The 16,062-nt window shown below is 39.5% G+C and overlaps 1 protein-coding gene across 1 annotated transcript in view; it reads right to left on the reverse strand.

The window, feature by feature from the left end:
* SEMA3C (semaphorin 3C) overlaps positions 1-15,809 on the reverse strand; it is a 115,404-nt gene extending 99,595 nt beyond the window's left edge. Inside the window, exons 1-2 of the mRNA XM_079303153.1 lie at positions 15,408-15,809; positions 12,226-12,366 (exon numbers count right to left, since the gene is read on the reverse strand). Coding sequence (XP_079159279.1) covers positions 12,226-12,328 — 103 coding nt within the window. The 5' untranslated portion in view covers positions 12,329-12,366; positions 15,408-15,809. The remainder of the gene's footprint in view (positions 1-12,225; positions 12,367-15,407) is intronic.
* Between the last annotated feature and the right edge of the window lie 253 nt (positions 15,810-16,062).

A 16,062-nucleotide genomic window follows, 5' to 3' on the forward strand; every position in this document is an offset into this window, starting at 1 on the left:
GTCTCATCTCACTGAGCTTCAAATACCTGGAGCAGCAGTGTCAAGTCTGTTGCCTCCTTGTATAACCAATGTCTCAGTAAGCTTATAGCAAAAAAAAGCAAACCAAAAAATAACAAAAAATAGAAAAGTCCCATCATCTAAACAGATGTCACTGTGTACTGCTGAGAAGAGTCTGAATCTCCCCATCAGCCACCAGAAGAAACTCTGCTTACCATGTGCTCCAGCACTCACAGCAGCCTTGAGGCCCTTATTTCCCCAGAACCTCTTATGCTGGGATGGTCCAAAACTAAACACCTTCTTTCTCCTATCTTGCATCTCCACAAATCAAAACAAATAGCAATGACTGTAGAAAAATTCAACACATAAATGACAGTTGGCCAGAACTATGCTCCAGTCCTATGTGAAAAAAAAAAAAGTATTTTGCCTCCTAAATGAGCCTAAAGAGAACACTCGTGTATTTTTTTCAACACATGATGTGACAGCAGATTTGAAGTCAGCTTTAAAGGAACTGGAGATTACCTCTAGAGCAGACATTAAGGCTGAATGTTCTCACACAACATGAGCTGGGGTGCAGTATTTTCTGCCTGTGAGTAACCTTTAAAAGCCCCTTTCACCTCCTGGTGCTTCCTTATGTCACCCCCTCACTCTCCACTGATAAACATTTACTTTCTTTAAAGGGCCTTTTAGAAAAAAATTGTCCTACAATCTGTTAGTCCTCTCTAACACATTTCCACATAGAACTTATACCTATCAGCTAAGAATTAGACCTATTTTGAGCAAAAACCCATTTAAAGCTGCTCAGCAAACAGGTTGGAGCTATCACAGACACAGTGCTAGAAAAATAAGCAAAGGGAACAGTAAACACTGAGTGGACACCTTGTTTATCCAGAGTGCTGTGGTTTATTGATGTTACACACAATCTCAAGTTTAGCTGATCTTAGACTTTACATGTTTTGTCTTACATCCAACCCAATCTGAAAGTGATCTCCAGCTGGCTAGGGAAGCTTTCAATAGCTGCAAGCAAGCCATAAACTCCTTCCCATGCCATTGTCCCCTTGTGCAAAAGAACATAACCTTAAAGCAAAGGTCTGTCACAGTCACCACACAGAGTGAAAAGAATAAACTCAACTGCTTGCCTCTTGGAAAAAAACAGGCAGAATTCTTTCACCAATTTAAGAACAAGATAAGAGAGGAAGTCAGCATACAGGAGGACAGGCTGCCTCATAACCAGCATTCAATGCTTGACCCCAGTATGAATACTAATATCAAAATAATACCAGAAGCCATAAAAATGCATTGGATATAAGGACAAATATAATGATGATGATGATGATAATAATAATAATCCCATCACTGGACTGCAGTGCTCAATGTAACTGGAATGTTTTTATGAAGGAAGGTTCTTTGGCAATGAAATTCTGAGAATCTGGAATAAAAAATACTTTTTTTTTAATAGCAAATGGAAATTAAGTCATAATTTGAGAGAGATTTGTGTATCTGAAAAAAAAAAAAAAAAAAACAAACTCAAAAGAGACTGGCTGCTTGTATTTTCTTAATTAATTCTATGAGACTGTCTCCCCCATCCAACACATCTCTGTAAATTACCACAGTAGGTATGAAACCTGCCCCTGTATTGATTCAGCTGGCACAGCCTTCCTCTATAAAAGCCTCCTCAGAGCCCCTGCATCAGGGTGGTCCTTCTGCTCTCCCCAGCTGCTGGGGAGATGCTGAATTCCTCCTGTGCTTGCTCCTCTTCCCCAGAGCCTGCTCTAAGCAGTTCAGGGACAGATATACACAAAAATACAGCAGGACTTGTGTTCTTTCCCTTCAGTCAGCTCCATGCCAGTGCTTCATGAACCAACTGCTCATCTTCTGGGTGCTGGGGAGGACCAATTCATCAGCTAAGGAAGCACATACTGTGCAAGCTGATCCTCCCATATCTCAAAGGAAAGAATGTGACCAGATAAAAACAATATGTGATTTGTTGGACCTGGCAGGTGGGCCAAACTAAGCTGGCCACGTTCATAAGTCTTCTCCTAGCTCCACTGCATCTGAAAGCTTAAAATAATTTTAGCAATTTTATGCAGCTTAGCCTTTCACTTGTTGGTGTGAACTTAATAACACATTTATCTGAGATCAGGAAATAGTAGAGAGGGAGTTGAGAAAACCATTCACTGGAATAAAAATTACTGACAAATGATTCTTGACCTACTTTATTTTCAAAATTTTGTCTAAAAAAGTCTTACATTTGCAAGTATCCAAAAGTAAAACAATGCTCCTGCTGGAAAAATGAATAGCTGACACTCTTCTCATTTTAAAGGGAGTTACCAAAGCTGCAAAGATGCTAAGTTATTAAATAAGAAGTAATGGCTTTACAGGCATATTCGTTTTCATATTTAATAGCTGTGTATGCACTGTTTGAGTTCCCTAATGCAAACCACAATAAAACACCTCATGGGGGCTTTAAAGTCTTTTGTCTTTGCTGTAGGTTTGTCTGCTTTAGGCAAAAAGAAAAATACAGTGCATTATTTTCAACAGTGGCAGGAAATGGGTTTTTAGTGGAATCAGCTTAAAAAATTCCAGCTGTGTTCACGTTGAAGCCATCACAAAGTCTAAGCCTGGGATCATTTCTTCATGCCAACTAAATCCTCTTCAGGCCTCAAGAAGTAAATTTTTGAAAAAATGCCAAGCCTCTCCTTGAAAATAACATCTTAATTGGCTGATATTAAAAAAACAGAAAGTGCCATTCTGAAAATGTAAGTGCTCACATTTTTGTCTTCTAATTTGCTATTTGCCTTGTAAGAGCACTCAACATACTCACACAGAGACTGTCTCAGAACACTGCAATGGGAGGCATGAAGGCTGGTTATTCCAGACAAGGAGGAGTTTCCAAGGGCCATAGAAAGTACACAGCATGATGTGGATCCTGTGCCTTTGTAATGCACCAGAAAGGCTGCAGAGGTGTGTGACAGTGTTGGAGCCAAGAGAACCCAAGTGTTTCATTGCCTGGCTCCATGGATATCTGAGAGGATAAGGAAAATCCACTCTCCTGAGACCAGTGGTTGTTTTCAAGGAGTTTCTGTATCAGTGCTAGGTTCAAACCAAGTAAAAGCTTGAGATCAGCAAACAGAAAATGCAGGCTGCAAACTGATATATCTATAACACTGTTCTAAATGCATATACCTTTTTTCATTAAAAATAAATTATTGCAGGATTATGAAGACATCTAATGTTACTCTCTTCCCCTCTGTTTCCTCTTGCACTATCACTTGTGGTGTGCATATATACTATGGTACTTCTCCTTCTGCTGTTCAAAAGTTTTTATCATGAGAAGGAAAGAAAATAAAGCTTATCATTCTCAGCCAATTTAGCTAAATAAGGGATCAGACACTTGCCTAGCACATTTCTCTTATGCCTGTAAATCTAACTCTGCAGTTTGTTTAAGCTATGAGACTGAGAGATGTAGTCTGATTTACAGATGTTAAAAGAAAAGCATTTGTCCAATTGACTTGATTCTGAGATTACATAAATTGATTTATTCTGCACAACTCAAAGCTTTTGAAAATTAATATATTTTTCATCAAGAATGGAAAAGAGAAATGTTGTTAAGCAACAGAAAAATTTTAGTAGGCAACAGAAACAACAGCAAATGACAATGAGAACAGGTAACTGAGAAAGCCTATTACTCTCAGGGAGGGATTTGCTAGACCTTGTGTTTTTCAGTTCTGTTTCAAAGTGGTATTGGGACTGAGAAATTGCAAAGGAAATTCTAAAAGGAGATAATAGTTGAGACAATAGTTGAAAGTGAATTTTAATACATCACACATTTACCATGTTATTCTCAAAAACTTTTTTTTTTCTTAATTTTGGACTGCCATTCTGACCTTCTTAATGGCTGAAAGCAGTGACTGTAATGTAAAGAATCTGGATTCAGCTTAGCTTTGAATTCTTCTTCTTTTTTTAAAAAAAAAAAAAAAAAAAAAAAAAAGCAACTGCCAATACACATTTTTTTTCCATGAACAAACTTGGCAGTCCCAGCTGATTGTGATGTCTCGTCATCCACATTCTGGAAGATACTTTTAGTGAGGTAATAATCTATTCCAGAGCAGTGTGTAAGATTAGGCAGAACAGTTCAAAAGTCTGAGTATTAATTTCATTCAATCACTAAAAACAGCCTTTCACAAAATATTTGCTTTTTGAATTTTTACTAGAAATAAAAACATCCTCATAAAAATAGGATGCGCTTCATATAAAGTGTTAACTTAGAGTCCCCCCCAAAAAAAATTTAAAAACCTCAAACAAATCCAAAACCATTCTTCCTTCCTCAGTATTATCAACATCATTAAAAATGACATATAGCACTTGGGAGAGGGTGTCTACACCACAATTTAAGATCTCAGCCCTGAAAGTTGCTCACAGTCCAGTCTCTAAACTCATGGTGATTTGAGGGCATTCACACACCAGATCTGAAATTCACTTCTCCCTAACAACACACAGAGTTCCCAATACATCCTGCCTTTCTTGCAACTCCCTGACAGCACTCAGTGGAGTTTTGTACTGATGAAATGCTTTCCAGAGCAATTTCTATTAAGGCAATTTGATAGAGAGGCCCAATTTTTTTTCTTTTTCTTTCCTGATAATGATGAAATATCATGGCCTAATTTCTTGCAGGTAGGATGTAAGATGGCAGTAACACATGTCTTCAAAATGCTGCCTTGGAACAGAAGTCTTCAAATATGATAAGTTAAAACTATGTGTACTGTGTTTCTGAAAAAAAAAAAAAAGAAAATCCTTGTATAATCTGGGGTGTTAATTATGGTAATTGAGAAGCCTTTGTAGTACTCTCTTTTGCAGAATTTATTTGCTGGGTGAGAGTAGTAGCTGGAAATATCCCAAATACTGCTGTACAAAGGAGCAGGAAACAAAACCTCCACCAACCTTACACACAAAAGAAGCAAGAAACTTCTCAAGGAGGAATAGTTAGCCTTACATTCATAAAGATAAGACAAAGAGCTGAGCTCTCTAAAGGGATGATGGTCCCAGCTCCAGAGTGCTTTCATGGGAGGGCCAGAGGAATCATCTCCTGTCTTCTTTCCATTGTTACCTGAGGCTTAGCTCCAGCAAATCACTGCTAGGATTTCTGCTTCCTGGAAGAAGCCATGTCAGTAGCAGATGAAGCAATGATACAAATGTAATTGTACCAAGTTTGCACTGAATAAAGACAGAGATATAAAGGGAAGGGAGGAATGGTGAAAACCCTCCATTGATCACAGTCATTCTCTTCATTCCTGGAAATGCACATTTATCTTGATTCCCAGTAAGAGATACAACATCAGCCTGATTCACACAGGTAATGGAGCATGTTTCACTCAGTTATATCCCTGAGACCCCAACTCTGCAGTCAAATGAACAGGGAAAAACATACAGCCTTTTTCTAACCTCATGTCTGCTGAGCCAGTGATGTCTGAATGTAAAATGAGACGAGATGAGCTGAGGAGCTGCACTGTGAATCAGCAAGCTGTGTCCCTAAGACAAAGACCTTCTCCTGGGAAACACTGCCTAGTCCTTTTATTAAGGAGTGTTACTGAGAACTCTGAAAAGTCAGCACCAAAAAGAACAAAATACAGATGTTGAAGGAATGTCAGTTCAAATAACAGGGTAAGTTCTTGGTATATGTATTTATTCATGGCAGGATCTCAGTCAACGCATTTCAATAAAATGAGTAATTATTGTGAGTCACGTCACTAATTACATCTGATACACAAAAAGGCTTGTGCAGCTCAACATATCAAAGTGCACTGTGAGCTCATCCAGTATGGAAATGGCTCACAGAGGAGCTCTTGTTACTGGTACCCAAACAATCAGGAAAATGGGGTATTAGAAATGTCTACGCCATTTCTCTCTCATCACATTTTTTTAAACATAAAAAGGGGATGTGTTACAGAATAAAGGCAATATAACTGCCTACGTAGAGACTTCAGCATTTGCCTTGGACAGGCAACACAAGAAAGAATTGTAATGACAGAGCAATGGAATTGGCCAAGATAAGCTGCTTTCTTCTATAACAAGCAGAGAGCACCAGGATGGGAAGAATCTGTCAAAATGTTCTAAGATAAAGTTTGATTTTTCCATACCAAAATAAATAAAAAAAACCAACAAACCATGGGCTGGTTCAGATACAGGTCAAATTGATTGAGTTAGGAACATAAAGAGATTAAAGAAAACAAGTCATCTCTTAGATAACAGATCTACTTATTAGTGTTCAAGAAAAAAACAAGTCTTCACAAATTTTGTCAAATTCAGATGAGCTCCTCATCCAAGAGTAGGATCAAATTTGTAGTCTGATAATTTGTTGCCAGGCAATTAACTATCTTTGTTAATTATCAGGCACCTTTGTTGCCTGATAATTAACTACCTTGAAAACATACTTATTTGTGCTTTCCCATGAGGGTATCACTTACAGTAATTTTAGAGCACAAACACAGAACTGGATCAAACACCACCTGTGACTTCAGCTTTACTGTATTTTCATAACTGAAGTCACATCACATGGCACAATTTAACTAAATTAACTAAGAAACAATAAATTATCCTCACCTGTACACTCATGCCAACAATAATGACAATGAAGCCAACCCAAAGACACTGTCACTGAACAAGAGCATGAAGATAAGCAGATTCAATGTCATTTGGCATATAGGACTTTTAACCGTGGAACTCTAGAAAGAATAGAGGTTTTTACATAAAGCTTCCTTTTTTTTTTACATTTAACTCAGCCTATTCAAGCAATTCAACTTCAATACAAGATTTATTGTAATAAACCTCTGTGTATTTAACAGAAAAATAAACACAAAAAAAAGCATGGAAAAAAATACAGAGAAGGCAGAAGTCTAAAAATGACCCCCAAAGACTATAATTTGCAAATTAGGAATTTGCCTTTACGAACAACCAAAGCTGTCAATTCAAGACCCCATTTGGAATCTGAGCACAGCTCTGGTGTCCCCAAAATAAGGAGTTGAAACTGTTCAAACAAATCCAGAGGAAGTCACAAAGTTGGTAAGGTGGCTGGAGCACCTCCCTTACAAAGACAGGCTGAGCAAGTTGGGACTGCTCAGCCTGGAGAAGGTTTGGAGACCTCACAGCAACATTCCAGTACAACAGAGAAGCCAGAGAGGGGCTCTGTCAGGAACTGCAGTGATGGGACAAGTAGCAATGGGTGCAAACTGGAAGAGGGAAATCTAGGTAGGAGATCAGGAAGAATTTTTGTATTGTGAGAGTGGTCAGACACAAAAACAGGTTGCCAGGAGGATTATGGATACCCCAACCCTGGCAGTGTTTAAGGGCAGCTTGGATAAATACTTAAGCAACATGGTCTAGTGGGAGGTACCCCTGCCCATGCCAGGGGATGTTGGGACATTAGGATCCATTGCAACCCTTTAACATTCTGTGATTCTATAACAAGCTATAAAAAAATAATCTTCACCACTAAACTTAAAAAAGAAAGTTGGATGTATACATCTGTTGGATGTATGTAAATAAAGCTTTTTAGATCTTCAGTGAGAGACAATTAAATTGGAAAAATTTTCACATCATTGATGTTTAGCACTTTATAAATTAACATTATTTAAGATCTATGAAGCTGTGAGAGCCACAAATCAGTTATTTTGAAGAAAATATTACTCACAATTTGCTGAAAATTAATTAACTTTACAAACATTCAAGGTAAGTTCTGCATGTAAACAAAATTAAATCATAGATCTCTTTTCTCTCTCTTTTTCTTATTTTTATCCTCTTTTAATGCTTTACTTCTACTGCATTTCATAAATAGCTTTCATTCCATGGACACCAAAAAAGATCCAATCAGCTATATGAGCGTAAACCTTTGCCTACTAGACTGTCATCAGCACAAAGTCCCTCAAATAATAAATGAACTTTTTATTAACTGTGGTAACATTAACATTACAATGAGGGATTGTTTAAAAACAAGTTGTACTGCTGTTGCTCAAGAGCTCAAGGAAAATGGTTCTCAGTTCCTTTATTTTTCCATGAGGGTAACCACAGGGGTTGCATTAAATCTTTTAAAATATGTTGACAGTTGAATAAGTGCTGCTGTTGCTCTGGTGACACTTTATGCACTTTAATTGTCATTAATGAATCTGACTGATACTTTCTTAAAAGTCCTTTACGTGTTCTAGTAATTTTATAACAAAGAGAAGAACAAAACTGTCTGCAAATTAGCCTTGATCCACTTCTCATATGGAATTTTCACTGCACACAATAGGAGAATCTGCATGGGAAATATCTGCTAGACCAGACATTTGAGGTAGGAAGGCATTAAATGTTCCCAGTGAATTGTGAAATTATCACTTCTTTGTGTGTCTCTGTATAAATTTAAATCCCAAAGAAGGTTTGAGTGTACTTTTAAAAATAAGCACTCTATCTGCTTCAACCAATTCCGAATGTGATGTTAAAATGGTATGGCTCAGCATTTTAGGGCTGCAACAAAACCCAAAAAGTAAATGTGAGTTCGAATGAAACAAAGTCTGACACTAACCTGGAGTCTAGCACCACCTTCCTTATTCTGATAATACTCCCACTGACTTCAGAAAGGCTTTTTCCCTGTCAACACTGAAGGATACAGCTCCCAATTATCTGTTCAGGAACATGCAGTAACAAGGAGGAATGCATGGAGCTTGAGAAACCACAGGCACCACACTTGATCATTCAGAAACAGATAAGGTAAGTCTTTTGCTATGAAGAGAAAATAAACTATGGAGCTTTAAATTGTGATAGGTGATTTAGGTAGATTAAAAAATATCCATTCCAGGGACAAGGAGCCAGAAGAGGCAGGAGGAGGGGGGAATAGTGTATTAATAGTGCAGGGAGACCTGTTGAGTCCTTTACCTCCCCCATTCCAGGTTCCTTCACTCCTGCATGCTCAACGGGAACACAGCAGATGATTCCCAACACTGCTGCACATCTTTGCAATTTCAGAATCAGGAAAAGCTGGGGCCATCTTTCTCTCTTGTGCTGCAGTGGCTCTTCAGGAACAGACACTGTGCAAGTATCAGTGGTTTGAGCCATCCCCCTTGAACAGGACAATTAGGTGGTGGCAAATCGCCCCAGGCACACAGAGAGTCTCTGCCTGATGCTCCATAGACCCAGTGCCCTGTAAAACCACATCCACCTGAGCAAAGCAGCAGCTCAGCTCCAGGCTGACCTGTCCTTTCAGCTGAGTAAATGGCTGTACCAGGTGCAAAGCAGTAGGAATCAGCCTCGGGGTTCTGCACAGCACTGCAATTTTCAAGACACCCATGGTGCAGACAGCAGTAAGTTCCACACTCACGTCATACACACACTTAACAACCTCAGCTAAGTCATGAACTACATTTTAATTAGACAAGGGGCCAGGCTTTTGATTTCAAAAATAGAAGTTAGGGTTGCAGTCCTTCATCCATTGAAGTTAATTGCAAAATCCCTATTATCAGGCTCTTGAGGTATTACCCAGGCTCACTTTTTAATTACATTTGATTCTTAATGAAGTAGATGGCAAAGAGAAAAGCAGCCCATGATTCAAACGATTCGCATTTTTATCTTTCCTGATGAAAAACAGAATAGGTCAAGATACTTGCTGGATTTTCCCATGAGAAATGCTGCAATGTGAATAAGCTCAATTGACTTGTTCCTGAAGGAGCAGGTTAGCTTTGAAAAGCATCACTCATTTTCTCCTCCTATATACACTCTACCCCCAAAACTTATGCAATGTAATTGTAGACACCAAGCCAAATCCAATTCAGAACTTGAAAAAAATCACATAAGTATCCTAAGCTTGAATGACTTGTCTTTGTTGTCTAATGTCATTTAAAACATAAGGAGTCCTAATTATGGTTTTATTTTCAAACGATGCACTTTAAAAGAGTGACAATTCTCCATAAAAACTGACAGCTTCTCAGGGCAAGGAGACTGCCAAATAACTTGGTATTTCTACAAGATTTAAAAACAATAAGTTATGAAGCAGCTTACGAAGAAAGAATGTGTTATCACACTTAGCTAGAAAACAATACAAAATTTCACCTTTTTCTATTACATCTCTACTCATGTAAGTAAACAAAGATTTATAAAACAGAAGTTCATACTACAGGTGGGGCCATTACCCTGGTTTACACAACAACCTGCAAACTCTTTTCACGTAATGAAAGTTGTTTCTTACCATCTGGAGATCAGGTTTAAAAATAAAACTTCTATTTATATATTACACAAAAGTTTAGCTTTTTATTTCATACATACTTCTTACATTATAAAACGCATAATTCATTTTTTACTTTTATGACTTCAAAAGACCAATAAAAATGTAGGACTTAAAAATGTAATTTATTTTTAAAGGTTGGCTGTTAAGTATTAGGGAGAGTTTTAAGAAAATCAGATAGTATTGCAAGGCTCTCTAACCAAGGCAGCCAAGGAGGGTTACAGCAGGAACTGGAGAGCCAAGGCTGTGTCCCCAGGGCTGGCACAGTGCTCTTTGGGCCCAAGAACCTCACCAGACAGAGGGGTCACTGCACCATAACATTGTCATGGCCCCTTCTAAAGGAAGGGGAGACAACCTCCTTTAAGGGACACAGAAACTAAAGTTTCAATCCAGCATATTTTTTAAATTCCTATGTTTGGGATCTTTCCCCAAATGTGGCTGCTTCAGTGTTTTAGCCTTGCAGGATACCTATGATGAAACAAAATCTCTTGAGTTTCTGTTAAGACCATTTGCCTCACATTACAATTCTTTCCCATTCACAAGGCTGAACACCACAAAATCTGAACACTTCCTACTTCATGGTCATACCAGAGATCAAGGGAAGCTTAGATTACTTTCAAGGCCACCAAGGAGATGATGTGGAAATCTAAATCAGCCTGTTCTGCATAACTGTGGCAAACCTGCAAAGTAACACACAACCACAACCAAACATGCTTCTGTGTTGAGTTGTGCCAAAACAGTACCATCTCCACCAATGTCAGTGCAGACTGTAGGCAAGAAAAACAAATCCCTATCCCTACTTCTCCATTTGAATGAATTCCCTCTTGGAACTTAATTCCTACTATTGCTTTTACTGGAGCCATGCTATTTTACACCTATTAAGTACTGTATCCATCAATTTAGGGCCTCATAATCTATAGCATAATTATTCAAATTCTGGCTGGTACTTGTGAAAGGTCCAACTTGGCAATCTTCTTCTGGATATCTCTCAGTTCATGTTTACATAGTTATGATCATTGCAGCAAGTACAAGTTTGAGATACTAGCTCTGATTATTTTCAAAGCAATTCTTAAACACTGTTCAGAGCACAGAGAATATTCTCAAGGCAGTGGCAGGGCATCCCTGCACTAATGAACTACAGAATCCATCCTAATGCAAACAGTATTGGTGCAGGAAATAGCAAGCCCCCATGTTTCAAAGACAATCACAGAAAAGGCAGAGGGCTGGAGAAACTCAATGCCCCTATAATTTGTGACAAAGTTTCATCTCAAATTTAACAGACACTGTGAGCTGAAGAACACACACATTCTGAAGTGGTGGCTAAAATCAGCATTTAAGAATACAAGAAGTTACTTTAATATTTAAAGTATTACTGGGGTAATTGCAGCAATAAGGTACTGCTCAGCACTTCAGAAGTAAAAAAAAAAAATATTTCAAAATGCTAATTTTCATTGCTGGTTTACAGTATGAAGTTATCAGTGATTGTTACAGCTATGTACATCCTACACAGAGCATGAAGTGCACAGGGAATGGTATTTTTTCAAAGGACTCCGTGCCTGGGTAACTATTTTGCAGAACTTCAGCCAGCTTATTTTCAGAATATAAAGTGTTTCAGTTGGGCACCAAATGAAAGCAACTCAAATCATTAATACTCTCCACCACGTCATGTGTTATATTTTTTCCAAGCAAAATTAAGGATATGAAATAAACCTTTAGTTGTTAGTAAGTTCATAATAATTAAAAATAAAGATAAAAGCCTACTAATTATTAATTACATATTAATTATGCAACCACAGCAATGGATAGACTTCAGTAAAAGAATCAAATTTAGGCTGACAGGTGCCTCAACAACACAAACTAAAAAAAAAGTAACTGTGGACACAGATCAAAAAGCCAGTTTCTACAGTTATTGAATTTAAGAAGAAGAAGAAAATGTTTAATCATAATATTTGTTTAAGAATGTTTGTCTTCTTTCTTACCATTGAATGTTAGGAACACCCTTGCTTGAGGCTGGGAAGATCCTTTTACACTGCTAAAGTAAATAAATATCCCAATCAACACGTTCACTGCAAGAAATGCCATCTCTTCAGATTTGCAACTTAATATCCAAGAAACAAAACCTGAAAGAGAGAGTTATGACATTACTCTTCTTATACAATCTTGTGGAGCAAAAACAAACAAAAAAAAAAAGTATGGAAAGCCTGTGTTGGAAGCCTCTTCCAGCTGAAGCTATAATTACTGATGTGAAGGAGGTACAGCACTTCTGTTTTCCCTCTGTGCATCTGAAAGTGGTTTTCCTCAGTCTTCTGTGCTGGCACAGGAGGAACTCTGCCTGTTAGTAGGAACCAACAGAGCCCAACTTCTGGCTAAGGCAGACTACAGCATTACACTCAGTTTATTTAGAATTAAGACAATTCCACCTGCTGGAAATATAATTATACTAAATGTCAAGGCAGAGCAAAGCAAGGACGGGAGATAAAGTTTCACGAATAAAAATCTGGCTGATATTTTTAGACATCCCTCTCTCCTGTTAAGGGGGGGAGGTTTGGGTTGTCTGAGGTTTTTTTTTTCTTTTCTTAAAAGATCTGAAATCAAAGGTGGTTGGAAATGAGCTTTAAGTTTTAATAAGCTGAGCTCTCTAATCATCCTCAAGTTTTTCTTTAAAAAACATTCTGACTGTATTTGTCATTCATTTCAAAACTGTGAAACCAAAAGTATTTCAACACTCTTGAAACTGTTAGTCAACGTTTGCTTTTTGGGCTAGCTCCTTTCAGGATACACACCTGCTCTCATTGTCTTCTACAGGGCACTAAGGATCCCAGACTGGACAATGGTACTACACTTGAAACATCTGCTACTCCTCATGCACATCTGCTGAACTTTCATGTCATAGGAGTTAGCTGCTGAGAAGCCTGAGCATCTCAGAGAATCAGAAAATACTCCAGAACTCTGACCCTGTATCTTTTCTTAGTGCAGGAAGGACTTGAGGTCACTTGAATCACTTGAAGAAAGTGGTTTTCCTAATGGACTTTGCACCAGACCCAAAAAAAACCAGCCACCACATTAGAAGCTGAATACTGCATATCTGTATCACATCTGCTACTAAACAGCATCTCTCCAAAAACTGTGAAATGCAAATTTAATTTCACCTATTGTAACAACTTTGTCCACTTAGCTGCAAAAGTTAGAATACATAACTATATATATATTTCTTTTTGACGTAAACAGCCCTTCTACTAGACACTACTCATTAGTTAACCAGTCAGCTGATATGATTTTATGACAACTGGAAGCACTTTGAAAGACATAACACCTACACCCAGAAGATATCATTAAAGGCCATATACTTTTTTGATGAAGAGACTTGTTACCTGTGCAGTCAGCTTACCATTCTTCACCTCAGCTCTGTACCAGCACTACAGTCCTTCCAGTGGAAGCCAATATTTCTAGAGGCTTGTCCATCCTGCCCCTCTGAGTTTCACACCTGTCCTTAAAGAACCACCCCAGCAAGGCAGGAATGAGCTGTCAGGCAGTGATGACTTGAGGTCAGCACTAGTTTGGGCTGGATCCACACCACTGACTGAGTGGTAAAAGCCCCATATCCCATTACCACCTCTGCCATTCCCTATCCACTCACTGTAAATCACTTGGAAAGGCTTCTCTTTGCATGAGGACTCTACATCAAGCTGGGGGTGGCAAGGAGAATGTACACGAAAGTGCAAAGCTCTGCAGCCCACACTCTAAACTCTCCTTCATTATTTGCTCTGAGTACTGAGAATTGCATGAAGATCAAGTAATTCTACAACTCTTCTAATTGACAAAAACAACCTTGTCAGAAAATTGCCAGCTACAGATCGGGTCTGTAAGAAAAACATATCCATTCTGGCCCAGTTTCAAATTATCTCAAAGGGTCTGTTAACTAATAAAATGATAGTTGCAGAGTTTTTGCCAAGAACAATTTTTAAACAGGCTTTAAACAGGCTGCACAAACTCTAGTACTAATGTTGCCTTGTGGGCTTTAAATTTAAAACCTTGTGACTTGCCCATGGGATATCCTTTAACTTACTCCTATTCTAAGGGAGAAATGGCATTAAATCCCAATAAAATTTGACAGCCAAAACAAACAGCCGATCACACAGAACATGTGATTTAACAGACACAACGGGATTAGTATTTTACAGTAGTAGCACTATGCTTTCTTTGCAATATAGATAAAAAGTCAAAGAGGAACAAGTGTGCAGCTCTCCTTCTGCCTTTAAATAATACTGCAGGAAACAATAATAGAAAAACCCCCTTTCAGCTCTCTTTCCCTCCTATTCTCGTGCCTCCTGCCAATTCTAGTGTAATCAGTTGGAGGAGTGAAACATTGCTACATTTCATTGCTCAAATTGCAGATCTTCACCGTTAACACAGAAGTGACAGGCAAATGTAAGATTCAAGTGCTGAGCAGCATGGTTTCTACCCAGCTGTTAGACACATAAATAATAAACCCTTATAGTGCCAAAAAGGTACCTCAGGGTGCCTGACATGTGAGTTACCTAATGGAAATAGGTTTAATTTCAGAGATTTGCAGAGCTGGTAACTGACAGCTCATTGCAGGTTTGACACTTGCTTTGGGCTTACATCCCAGCTTCAGCTCTCTTAATTTATCTCAGTAAGTCATGATACTATATTCAGCACGTCCAGTGCACATGATCTCTGCTGACAACACACAGACCTAAAGCCTTGCAAGTACTTAAAAGAATCCTACAGGACAGACAAAAAGCAGTGTCTAATTGCATTTCGGTTTTACACTCCAGTCTAACTGTAAACAAACAGAGAAACCGCTATGAAAGTGAAGTAGTGAAGTTTCCCTGCCACGGAGGTCGCTGGCAGCATGTTGCATGGCTTTTGGAAAGTACAGTATCCCTTTGCTAGGAAGGGCTGTGCAGGTGTCATCTGCTACAGGCTGGGTCCCACCCTTAAAAAGTCTAGGAAAAATCATTTGGCAGAAAAAAAGAAAAGAAATGAAGGAGAAAAAACCAAAAAAACCCCAACAAACCCTGCCAGACACGGACTATGCCAATCTGGAAAACGTTGGTCTGAACAGCAGCAAAATTCAACCATCAGACACATTTCACATCTATTACAGAAAAGAAAGAGAACTTTAAGTTATGCTTACCCAGCTATTGGAAGCAGCAGTAATACTGAATTCTATCTGGTTTCTATCAGTTTAAAGACTCCACTCCTGCTACCAGAACATTTTAATTCCAAGCCTGGCTCACGGCAGAGTGAAAAAATAAACGTTAAAAAAAAAAAAAAAAAAAAAGGGAAAAAAGAGAAAACTCTCTCCTCGTGGTGGTTGCACAGATACTCCCGGCTTCTCTGTACAATAATCCTGGCAGTGGACTCCCGAGGCTCAGCGAGCGCTTCTCCCCTGCGCGCAACCACGCACCGAGGAGTGAATGGAGCGGCCGCGCGGTGCCGGTGCCGGCGCTGCTCTCCAGCTACAGGCGCTGCCCTGCCCTGGCCGCCGCTCCAGCGAGGCGAGGCTCAGCGGCCGCCGGTGCATCATTAGCTGAGCAAATAGGGGCTGGAGCTCATAAATAATGGCGAGGCCACACCCCGCCCTGCGCGCCGCCGGCTGCCGCCCGGCCCGTCCGCCCGCCCGCCCCAGGCAGCGCCGCGGGGCCGCTGGCACCGAGCGGGGAGCGTGGGGCGGCGGGGGCGGGCGCGGCAGGCACCGGCTCAGCCGCGGGCTCCCCGGGGGGCACGGCAGCCCGTGAGCTCTTCAGGGCAGGGCAGGCACGGGCTCCCCAGGGGGCACGGCATCCTAG

The sequence above is a fragment of the Erithacus rubecula genome (genome assembly GCF_903797595.1).
Source record: "Erithacus rubecula genome assembly, chromosome: 4".
NCBI lineage: Eukaryota > Metazoa > Chordata > Aves > Passeriformes > Muscicapidae > Erithacus > Erithacus rubecula.